This window comes from Eurypyga helias, unplaced genomic scaffold (genome assembly GCF_000690775.1).
Source record: "Eurypyga helias isolate BGI_N326 unplaced genomic scaffold, ASM69077v1 scaffold31097, whole genome shotgun sequence".
Taxonomy (NCBI): Eukaryota; Metazoa; Chordata; class Aves; order Eurypygiformes; family Eurypygidae; genus Eurypyga; species Eurypyga helias.
Genome location: NW_010261590.1, coordinates 17,285 through 29,147, shown reverse-complemented (window position 1 = coordinate 29,147; position 11,863 = coordinate 17,285). Strand labels below are relative to the sequence as shown.

The following is an 11,863-nucleotide window of genomic DNA, read 5'->3' as shown; positions in this document are numbered from 1 at the left end:
TCAGTGCTCACCCGTGCGTTGGGCTCACGTGCTGCGGCCCGCGACAGCACTGACCAGGCCACCTGCTGCCAGCGTGCCGCCGGGTGCGGGGTCCGCAGGCCTCGGCACCTCCGCCCAACGCTCCCGAAGCTGCTCAGCTGCCCTGCGCTGGGGATTGCGGGAACCTCGCTGCTCTGGGGAGTGGGACAGAACACGGTGACCCCGTAGGCAGAGCAGGGGAGAAGCCTTCACTGCCCGTACCAGGGGGAGCTTCGCGCTCGGTAAAAGCCAGACACACGCCCCAAACCCTGATCTGCTCTTGGACATCGGTAGGAGAAAGTGAGATGGGCACTTGGGATGTGTGGATTCACTGCAGTGGAAATGGCTGCCAGAGAGTGGGCTTTCCATTGGCTCCCCTGCAGGGCAGGAAGGTGGGGGGGGAATACCCCCTGCAGCCCCCTCATCCCTCTGATTTTTTCCCTCTCATGTTCCCTCAGTGGGGTGACCTTCTGCAGCCCGCTCCAAGGTACTCCAGCACGCAACAATCCGTCCCTCGCTCCCTCACACAGTCCCAAACTTCTCTCCCTTTCTTTGGGAGGCAGTGGGCCAAGCACTTGCCTTTCCCAAAACTCTAAGTCACCCGACAAAAGGCCGTGACCCCATGCGGAAGGTGACAGATCACACAAGTATCTAGGGAAGCATGGAAGGGAACTGTAAAGCTGACTATGGAGACCATACATCACCTGTGGGTACCGGCTGCTACTTCCCACATATTTCAGTGCCTTTGGATGGGTGGGCACGGAGTGATGGTAAATGCAAGGATCATTCAGGCCATAAGGGCTGATCGACTGGACAGCTGCAAGCACAAGTCCGTTGTTAATCCACTGTTAGTACAAATTTATACTTCAGTATTTGCCTAAACTTGAGGATATTAAATTGTCTATACAACATTTCTTTACCCATTTAAAACTTCTTTTCATGGTTTCCAACACTGTGCTGGCCTGGACACCACTCAGATCACAAAGTGACATTTTGCCCAAAGCCCCTCCTCAGCAAGAATTCCGGCAATTCCGGTTTGCGCTTTTCCTGGGCGCCATCCGCGTGGCCCACTCCCTGGGCAGCCTGTGCCAGCCCGCGTCTGCACCGCCGCCCCACTGGAGCTGCCCCTGGCACAGGCAGGGAAACGTTACGGCCCTTAGGGAAAGGCTGGCCATCCCGCTGTCCGCGCGTTGTAGCTGTAGAAACGGGAGTGCCTCTGGAGCCAGCTGTCTGACTGGTTACCAAATGCCTTTTGTAGCACTGCCTGGCCACTACGACGAGGGGTGAAACCTCAGACGTGTACCAGCAGCTGTGATATTATCCTTCTCCAGCTGCAGTTAGGCTCTGTTTTCCCTAGGAGCTTTTAACGGATACAGGGACTATATACCACGCTGGCAAAGCACTCCCTGGTGTGCCTGCAGCTCTGCCAGCGACGCTGTGTTTTGTACCCATACAGGGCTGCTGTGTCCCCGCTCCCGAGCGGGACGAGGGGCACAGGAACCACGGCCGCTCAGAACCCCCCGGAGAAAGCCCCCAGGTCGCGCTGCAGAGCTCTGCCACCCGGCACAGCCCTGCCTGGGGAGGCTCCGGCCTTGGAAAAAAGGGTGGGACAACAGGGCTGCAGCCTGGCATGGGCTGAGAAGCAGCTCTGGGAGCTGCAGGTGCCCAGCGCATGGCACAGGCAGCGCCGTGGCAAGAGCAGAGGAGGGGACGGCTCTCCCTCTGCTCCCTTGCAGTAGCTTGCACCCCCACAGCCAAGCTGGGCGTCTTGGCCCCTGAGAAAGCCGGTATCCAGGCAGCTCCCTCCCTTGCCATGGTGTGCGCTAGCCACGACTCTTCACGTGGGCCCGGTCATACCAAACGCACCACAGAGCAGCACAGCAGGCGCACGGCATGTGTCCCTGCACGTTTGTACGTGTGGTCTTAGAAAACTTTAAAAAGCAGCAACTGTCCATTGGTGTTCAAGTATCACCCAAGTGCAGTAAGACAGCGGAGCGCCCGCAGAAGAGGACCACAGCTCAATTCTTCCCAGCCGTGGGGCGCAGTGCAGCCCCCCTCTCCGGCCTGACTTGTGCTGCTCATGAAGGAACCTCATACTCCGGAAGGGCAGGACACAGCCCTCACTCTCGTGCTTCGGAGTCCCCCTGCCCTTTACAGGTAGGGTGGGAGACCCAAACTCCTGCTTCCCTCCAGCGCTGCCCAGGCCGGTCAGGGCTCAGGGCAGACGCCTCGCGCAGCTCTGACACCCGCCCCTGCAGTGCCAGGCTCAGCGTGGGCTCAGCACCCTGGCCCCACGCCCACACCACCAGCACGGGTGGGGAGAATCGCACAGCTCGGAGCAGGAGCCCCACATGGGGAGTTCCCCGTCGCCGCACAGCGAGCGTACGCCGGGTTTTAACTAGTCAGCAGGGAGATGCCGAGAAAAGGCATGTGCTTCCGTACAGCACTACTGAAGCAGCTCTCGGAGTTGCGTGGAAACGTCAGTTCGCTCTTGGGATTCCCAACGCAGAACCTGTTCCTGAAGACAGAAGCCTACCTCTCCCTTTTCATTTCTGAAGGCCTGCCCAGAAGGGATCAAGCATCGCTCCCAACCCAGTGCCGGGCAAAGAGACTCCCTTTTCAGCAGCTCCATCGTGAGAACCTGCTACCTGGCGTCCTGCACGGAGAGTACGGCACAGGAGCCGTTACCAGAGCTGCCCACGGACGTTCCCAGGTAGCTCTTCTTGCAAGGGCACATCTGTGAGCCTGTACTGCAAGACACTTGATTTCCCACCTTAAAACGTCTGTGAGTTGGGAGTACGGGCACGTTATGAATGAGAACAATGAACTGGTGTATTTCATTAGCTAATTTTTCAGCCCATAAACATCTGTGCCATAGCTTATGGGGAAATAATCAGGTAGAATCAGGTAGGACTATGATTCTGTTGCATAAACAGTGAGCTAAGAATTATCTGTATGAAAACAGACCTGCCCTCCTTGGAATTAAGAGAAGTCATTCCTAGTTTCATTAAGGTTCATAAATTTATCACAAATCAAAATTTTGAGTCTAAAATCTGACTGTCTGTGCCATGCCATTTCAGCAGAATGAAACCCGTGTCTGTCATTTCCCCCAAACAGGACCTTAGTTCATTTTGGTCTGAGAAAGCTGAAACTTCTCCCAAGCCAGAACCTATCCCTGCTCTGCTGCTTCCTGCCGTAGGGACAACCCTACCTCGCTTACGGCCAGCAGCCTTCCCTTACGCGCGCTACGTGCTGCTGTCTTGAAGGAGCTACATGTGTGCAACATGACTGTCACCATCTTCACGCTGAAAATGTCGTCTGCCGTGTCAACAGGCTGCGCCTTTGCTTGTTAATAAACTCGCCACATAAACCAATTTGGGCCTTGACTCCACCTCCTTGGACACGTTTTCCCCACAAAGTATCGCTCCCGTGCGCTGAGCCCAGACACGGCACAACAGCCGGTTGTGCTCCAGCGCAGTGCGGCGATTTTGAAAGGCTGTAACCGTGCACGCTCCTCGCAACGCCTCGCACGCCGCGGGAATGGGAACCACAACTGCTGAACATCTTTCACGATGACTGTGGTTCACTCAAGCAGGAGATACCATGAGAACTGCATCTCACTGGCTTTCCAAAGGTGCCCGTGGTCCTTAAAATGACTGTTTCTCTGACTGGAGATGCAACCTCCCTCGTTACCATAGGGTATGTTGAAAAAGAAAGGGAGAAAGGAAGACAAGCCTGCTGATTAGCTCTGTCAGGCTGCCCGATGGCAGTTTCAAGTGTCCCAAGTGTGGAGGTTACACAGAGCTACGACACCTGTGGGCCTGGGAGTCCTCATGGTTGAAATACACAGTCTCCTACCAGGGTCCCGGGGCCTCATCCAGGATTTGCCCATTTGTATACAATCCAGAAAGCCATTTTTTGCTTCGAAACACAGAAAGGGCCAACGCAGCTCAGACCAGGCCCTCTCCGTTCTCGCGGACTGGAGTAGGAGCGCGGAGTATCACGAGCGAGCAGCACCCTTTCGTGCCCAGATCCACAGGGGATGTTCTTACCTCCCCTCGGCCTACCACGGGTGTCTGGGAGCTGCACCCAGGCGTGAGCATGGTGCCAGGCGCAGGAACGCGGCTTCCGCTTTCTCCCAGCCGTCCTTCCTCCCAGGGCGCAGGAAGCTCTCCGCCGGCAGGCGAGCCATGGCTTCCTGCCTGAAACCCGGTCCCGCGGGGGGGGGGGAGCCATGGCTTCATGCCTGACACCCGGCAGCGGCGATGCAGTGTGTGCTGACAGACAGACAAGCGCTGACGCTAAGCTCATGTATTCCCTTTATTGAACTGTACTAGTTATTGCAATCAGATTAAGTCACATTTATAAAGCAGACCATCCAGTTGCACTGAAACCGATTATATTCATTACATAGTTTTAATCACTGTCTGGTGAACTGGCAAATCCAATCAAAGCATTAGTCTTTAATTAAAAAATTAAAAAGAAATATTCAGACAATAGCCAAGCAATCACGTCACAACGCACAGTTACCTAAAACTGCAATTAAAGGGCAGTTAACAAAAAGGAAAAAAAAAAATCACACCTAATCTTTAACTATCAATATAATACAAGAAGCAACAAAGGGCAACAGCATCAAAGCAGATTTATCTAACACTATAAATTCAGTCAGAAGCAGAAGCTCTAAAGTACACTAGCTGAAGCAGGACAATAAAAAATACTGAGCATGGAATACTTTTAATCTCTTCCATTAATATTCATTTCCAGCTGCTTATAATAGCAGCGCCTCATGGCCAAATCATTAGAGTTTTACATCTGGGTTGCAAATGACACTTTGATTGGATGTAATGTTCAAATGGTCCTCCCCACTGTGCCACCGTCAAGTCTTCTGCAGAGAGGTGTCCTGTAGTGCCAGTGGCTCACTGTGCGTGCTGGCTCAATGTGTGGTTCTGGAAAGACGAAAAAAGGAGACGTGCATGAGGGGCAGAATAATAGAAAGCATGCCCATACCCTCCTACTCAGTACCATTTATGCGGAGCTCGACATAAAAGCTTCTCAATTATTACAAAACAAAATGCAATAAAGAAAAAGTACTCATAAGTAACAGCTGCCAATATGACACATTTGCTTTGTTCTGACAGATCTGTTAATGCTGGCATGAACTTAGAAAAAAAAAATGCTACCAGCCAAGTGCAGCCACGAGGGTTTCTTTTTTTTCTGCCTTTCAATACATGTAAAGAAAGTGGTAACACTTCATGGGCAAGAGCTGCCTTTAGGGATTCCCTGAACGGTAACAATTAAAAAAACCCCAAACCCAACCTGGCTCGCAGTGGGAACCCTTGCCATATTTTACTCTTTTATTCTCACTAGTGCCGGGTGCGAGCACTGGCAGGAAGAGACACCAGATTGTCACACACACTTCTCAGTCCAAGAAAGACTTGGGCGATAACAGCTGAAACGCCAGCGCAGGGGGGCGAGAACAGCTGACCCGCCAGCGCAGGCACCGGGGTAACAGACCCGGCAGAAACAGGCCGGATGCGTAACCCAGACGTTAAATCTCTTTACAGAACAGACTTTGCTCTACACGTTTCTTTTGGCACCTGAGAGTCCTACGTGTTCCCTTCCTGCCTTTTGGTAGAGCTGCAGCAGCCTGGTGTCACCCCGCTACCTCGCGTCGCAGGACGCTGCCCTGTCCTGCCGTTTTGCGCAGGGGCCAGTAGATCCCAGAGCCCACCCTGGGAGCGCGTTTTTAGAGCCGTACCCATTCACCCGCCTTCTGCGTGCTGATGAAAGCCCAGTCCTACACGGAAGCTCAGCTCTAGCTGTATGATTATTCACCTATGAGAGCAGCGAGCGATGCGCTGCGTGGCGAGCTTTTTTTTGGGGTGTGGGTCCCCTGCACCCCAAATACCGACAGTCGGTTGCAGTACCTCGAGCCTAGGCCATGTCGCTCGTCTCCACCGGCCCGTAACAGAGCTGGACAAGCCCGTCAGCTTCAAGAATAAGGTTTTTTTATTCAAGAATAAGCTTTAAAATAAAAATAAGCTAATAATTCAAGAATAAGCTTTATTTTATTATTTCAAGAATAAGCTTTAAAATAAAGCAAGATATGTTAACTTTCCATAAATCATCTGGTCCCGCTACACCACCCACAGCTACATCTCGATCCGGAACAGGCTTTGTGCGGAGAAGCCGCCTTCCCGCCGGAAGCCGCCTGCGGAAGGAGCCAAGGGGCGGCCGGCGCCGCGCGGGGTCAGGGGGGCCGGCGCCCGTGACCCCATTTGCGGGCAGGAGCATTTCTGGACTGTGCACAACCAAAAAGTGACCGCCAGATGTCAGAAGTGGTGCTGCCTTCCGAAATCACGGCAAAGCGGTGCGTGACACGGTGGCGGGTGGGCTGCGAGGGACGTCGCGCAGCGGGTCAGGCTTTAACCCGCCGGGGGGCTGCGGCGCAGGTGCCGCACGGACGGGGGGAGCCCCCGCGAAACGGAACGCGATGGATCGCTGGAACTCCAAATAACCGCTCCGCGTAGCGCCGGCCCCCTGAACACACCCCAGCCTGCGCCACCCAGGGTTTCAGACCCCAAACCCAGACGTGCTGCGCAAAGACCTGGAAAGCTTATCGGGGGGTAAAGCGTTACCCCCGAATAACGTCGTGAACTGACAGCGGAAAGTACTTTGCGTTTAGACAATTTAATAGCACCAGACATAAAATCCAACGGCTTTTTGCTTTGCTACACGTGGAAATTTTCCCGGCCTTAAGGAGAAGAGACCTTTGCAGTGCGGGCTGCTACTCTCCAGTCAAGTAATGACTTTGTGGAGGAGGATGGATGGAGCGCTGTAAGCACAAAGGCAGCGCTGACGAGAAGCTTGACCACTAAACCTAAGGGGGAAAGCGTGAAAACGGGAAAGAATACGCAGGCCGCTCTCTGTGCTCAGCCACAACCCTCAGCATTTTAACAACGGCCATTTCTTGTGCTCTTCGTTACAGTTCTATTTTTAGGTCCTCCCTAATATCAATAAAAAAAGCGTAAAGGTTTACCATCTTCAAGTCAAAAGGAGGGCTGTTCGTGGTAGGCAAATCCATACTTATTTAGGCGGTGTCATTTAAAAGATAATGCACAATCAGCACTAGATGCATGACGCATGGTCTACAGGCAGGGAACGTGATTTCAAACTTGTGTGGCTGCTGCATTGATTACACCAGGCAGGTCAATAAAGGAATGGTATGTGGCTCTAAATCTGATAATGAAGCTTTCATTGTGAGCCCTCCCTCCTCAAGCACAGGTTAATAATACGTTCTGAATGCTCCTAATACACCGAGTATACCGCGTTTGTGAGCAGAGTTTACCCAAAGACACAAACGGATTATACTCAATTCCTGCAGCCGTCCAGGGCCGGGTCAGGTAGGAGCTGAGGAACAGGCTGCTGGGCTATCAGTTAAAAAAGACATTCTTCCTAGGCAAATCTTGGGTTTTTCTTAATATCTTGGGAACGTACCATTTATTCCCTTTGCACACACGACTGGCAATCAATATGCTGACTGGTCCCCAGACCTAGCAGTTAATAAACAGAGCCCCGTTTTATACAAGCCCTCACCAACGTGTCCGTAATGCCCACGGGCACGAGAGGCTGCGCGCAGCGAGTCCTGCCCCGCCTTTCGGAGAGCAGACCCCACACAAGCCGTGTGCCCAACAGGCTCCTGCGTGAGCGAACCCTGCACAGCCCCTCCGCCACGTGCTGGAAGACCCAGGAAAGCCTGTCCGTATCCTCTGTGACCAGTACGGGCCTCTGACCCATTAAAATGTAGTTCAGGCCACACGAACACGCTCCCCCCCGAACTTTGGCAACCTGTCTCCTGTTCCTAGCAATGGTCATGTCTTTTCTTGCTTCCACTCCCTCTGCCCCGTGTGTGTGCAGCGTATCGGAACTGGGCTTTGCCGGTGCCAGGAAGCGTCGGCGACGTTCAGTGCTTATGTCCCTTCCCTCCCGCGTGTGTTCGGCACATTCGACTCGTACTTTGTTGAAGAACTTCAGCATTAGGCACCTCTGTGTGTGCCCGCAGACAAAGAAAACGCCCCTGCTGACCAGGCTTTCGGAGCCACTGAGAAATAAATAAACGCCGGCACTGAGAACGCCCCGTGCCTTAGCAGAGCCAGCTTGCACCCTGATGCTACGCTGGGCTGTTCCAGGCAGCAGAGTGACGCCGTCAAGGGCAGGACGGAGCGAGGGTTTCGAAACGCGTGATACGGTGGGAGCATCCAAGCAGCCTAAGGGAACCCCCCTGCCTTCCCAGCGTGAGGGTGGGCTGGCAGCACAGCTCCGGCCTGAGTTTGCCACTCCGGAAGTTACAGTTCAAAAACCTAAATCTTCAGGGTGATTTCCAAAGGAAAACAGAGCAGCCACGAAGCTGAAGCCTCTCCAGGCATGCGTGTGCGCGTTTGCACACGCCGACCTGCTCACAAGGCCATCCATACACGTAGGCATTTGGGGGCTGGCAGGGGGCAGGGCATCATTTGGAAGCTGAGCAGTAAAAATGGTTCTTCACAGCTCCTGTTAGGCCCCCTGGTTTACGCACGGCTCACAGCTGATACCCCACTGAATACATCATTCTGAGACATTATTGCAGCTGGAAAACTCTACAGCAGCACTAAGTCACCTGTCAAGAGCAAGTAAGTCGCAGCTTATTTATAGGACAAGGTTGGAAAATTTCTTTTCTTTTCTTAATAATCATGCAAAATGGATAGCAATTCCGTTAGCCACGTCAGTGGGAAAAATGCAACGACGCCGAGCCTCGGGGCTGCCGCAGTGTTTAAGTAGAATTTTCTACTGGCTGCACAATCCCCAGATGAACCATTTGCAGAAGTGTCTGTGACCAAGGAACTGGGCGATGGGTTTTGCAGGAAAGAAAGAGATTTCAAAGAATGGTTGATTATTGTCCATGTAGATACTGATTGCTCTCCAGATCTTCCCTGGGGACACCCCCTGCCTGCCCTCTGGATGCCGATCAAGCCATTTGTGCAGGACATCCACAATGAATCTCTCTCTGTTTTTCTACATGCATTATCATGAAAACCCTGGCATGACAGTCTCCATTTTCAGAGCAGTGTGTCAAGAAGGAAAGCATCAGGCTTGAAAGATGATCGCTTACAGCAGTTCAAAGAACCCTTACAAGCTATATAAAGACCGAGAGAAAAAGCACACACAAAAAAGCAGCACATGATGGAGCAAAGCTCCAAGCCAGGCAGTCAAGCTGGGAGTCTCCCACACTGCAAGGAGGTTCACTGCCAACAAGTCACAGGTGTACTACACAGGAGCAGGTGAAAAAAATAAAATGCAACTGCGAGGGGTGCGATAATGGTTTGGGGCCATAATACATCCAGTCTATAGTGCCACTGTGCATCTGTTATGTATTTAGCTGTTTTGTAGCAGCCGTTTAGAGGTATACTGTCTGTGTGCAAGAGTACATACGCCTAGGAGACCGTATGTTATACGGGGTGAAGAAGCAGCACAAGGCTGGTGATGCCCACCACCCTCAAGTGAAATTCATAAGCCTTCTGCAGCGTTGCACAGAGTTGGGACTCGGATGAGAGGTTATAAAGACCCTCTCCCCTTCCAAATCCCATTAAAATTAACAGAAACCATTCATCAAATAATTTCAATAGGAATCGTGGAGATAATAGATTCCCGTGACAAACAGCCAACGTGACCCTTAACTGGTGATTAGCCAGTGGGTGACCCGTGCGCAGGGGCACTGCTCAGCCCATGCCACCCCCGCCTGGGGACACCGGTGTTGCTGGGGCGCTGCAAAACCACCCAGTCTGGAAACACCAGCTCCAGACTGGAAACACCGACCCCAGGGGTGATGCACGAGCGCAGCTGCCTGATCTTGTGACACAGAAGGTAATTCCTATTAATCCCTGTATTTTTCCCAGCGTGCAGGGGGTCTGCCAGACCGAGCCAAGGGCTCAGGTAGTTTCTCTCCCTGCCTCTCCCCCACCTCCCTGTCCAGGTTTCCACCACCCCTTCAGGCACCCTCAGGGATCAGGGTCTGGGGACTCCTTGGGGCTGCGCCCCCTCCTCCCCACTCTCTTTGCTTTGCCCCCTCGGGAACAAGAGAAGCCATCCCTCCGTTGACTGGCAACACAGAGCTTGCCAGACAAAAACTAAACCTCAGCTCGGGCGTTGACTTGAAGCAAAGGTTGAAGTCTCACATTTAAACACATTTGTAAAAAAAGACAAAACAAAACCTCCAAACTGCTACAAGCAGAAGTTAAGAGTGTCTCAATATTTACGAAACACCATCTGCAGCATTCTTTTTTCAAACAGCGTTTTGCATCTTTTGAATTCAAACTGGTCCAAACCTCTCCCAGCAGCTATTCCTCACGACACAGCCGTAAGCACACGCGCGTGTGTGCACAGGTACTGCTCCCCTCCGACAGCAAGCCATAAAGATGATAATCTTTGTGCTTTGACTTTACAAAGGGATTACTTGAGGCAGAGGACACAAGACAACCCTTGCTTTAGCCACTGGAGATTATGCTCTCTACAGAAAGCTGTGAGCCTTAAATTGGTGCTGTTCTAATCCTAAACTGGAGAGGCATTCAAGGGCTGCCCTGACCCAGAAGAGCAAAAGGAAAAAACCTAAATTAAAAAAAAAAAAAAGGGGAAGAAAGAAAAAAAAAGAGGCAGCACACTGAAGGGGCAGGGGGAAGGGAGAGAGCAAGGCAGAAAAGGAGAGCAAGCTTGCTTTACAGGATAAACCTATTTATTTTTATTTTTAATTTCTGGTTGCTACTTTCCCTTTGCTGTTAGGCTCTAAAGAAAAATCACCTTTGCACCCCCTTGCAGTTTGTATGTGCTTATTTTTAGAACTGTTTGACAATTATCCAAGGGTCTAAGACTAACAGATGGCCTGTCTTAAAGCCTCATATGTTCACTAGTTTGCACTTCTGACAAACAGTAAATGTACTCAAGAGTGTGCCATAAACAGGGCTGAGTGAATACTCCGAACACAATTTAGTTAATACACTTCATTAAAACTGATAGTGGTAACCAATGCTTCCCATAAAACCAGGTGTTAATTCCCATTCCAGTTGTTTCAGGTAACTTAGCCAGTGACATTTATATGTTTAGATCCTAGTTTTTCAGGAAATACAGCATTACTTCTTTCCTTTCCCCTGGTATTTCACCCACTTTATAAAACACTTGTTACAAGTGAACTCCAAGTTATCATGGTACTCAATAAAAAAAAAAATTGTCAGGCAAGACAGGTTCACATGTTCCTTCTTTATCTGAAGAATCCCTTGAAATGGAGGTAGAGGCAAAGGAAAGGTGGCACATCCTTTGTGAAAGGCAACGGCTGCCTGTGTCACTGCTTCCTTCATCTCCCAGCATCTGATAACTTGCCGTGCGTCAGTCAGCCCCCGTGTCAGGGCACGCTGAGGCGGCACTTCCACAAACGCAGTTAGGAAGCTGTCCTTTGCGAGTTAGTGAACCAAGGGAAAAAATGAAAACCGCTCCGAGCACCTAAGAGAATACGCCTGGAGGTTTGGTGTCGGCTGAAAGGGGAAGGTGCCCGTTTCCAATGAAAACACCGGCACCGCAGCTCCTGATGCCTGCGCGCACCTCATTGCTCCGGGGCCAGCTCACCTTGCGCTGGCATGGGATGCAGAATTACTCCTCTGGGCCAGGACAGAGCTGCCCCTGGCACCCCTGGGGTGTTGGTACCTGCTGGGAAGGTCGAGCAGCCCCCCTCGGTGACCACCCAGCCAGGGGTGCCCCGAGCCACCCCCAACACCCTGCCCCGCAGCCAGGACCTGGCACTTGGTCTGCGATAGCAAGGTTC

The 11,863-nt window shown here is 52.1% G+C and overlaps 1 protein-coding gene across 1 annotated transcript in view; it reads right to left on the bottom strand.

Moving 5' to 3' along the window:
* Positions 1 to 4,325: 4,325 nt before the first annotated feature.
* The window catches only part of LOC104512454 (zinc finger protein 423-like), a gene marked incomplete at its 5' end in the record, with an annotated part of 23,338 nt that continues 15,800 nt past the window's right edge, over positions 4,326 to 11,863 (bottom strand). The window contains one exon of the mRNA XM_010155433.1: positions 4,326 to 4,964. Within this exon, the coding sequence (XP_010153735.1) occupies positions 4,935 to 4,964 (30 nt within the window). The remainder of the gene's footprint in view (positions 4,965 to 11,863) is intronic.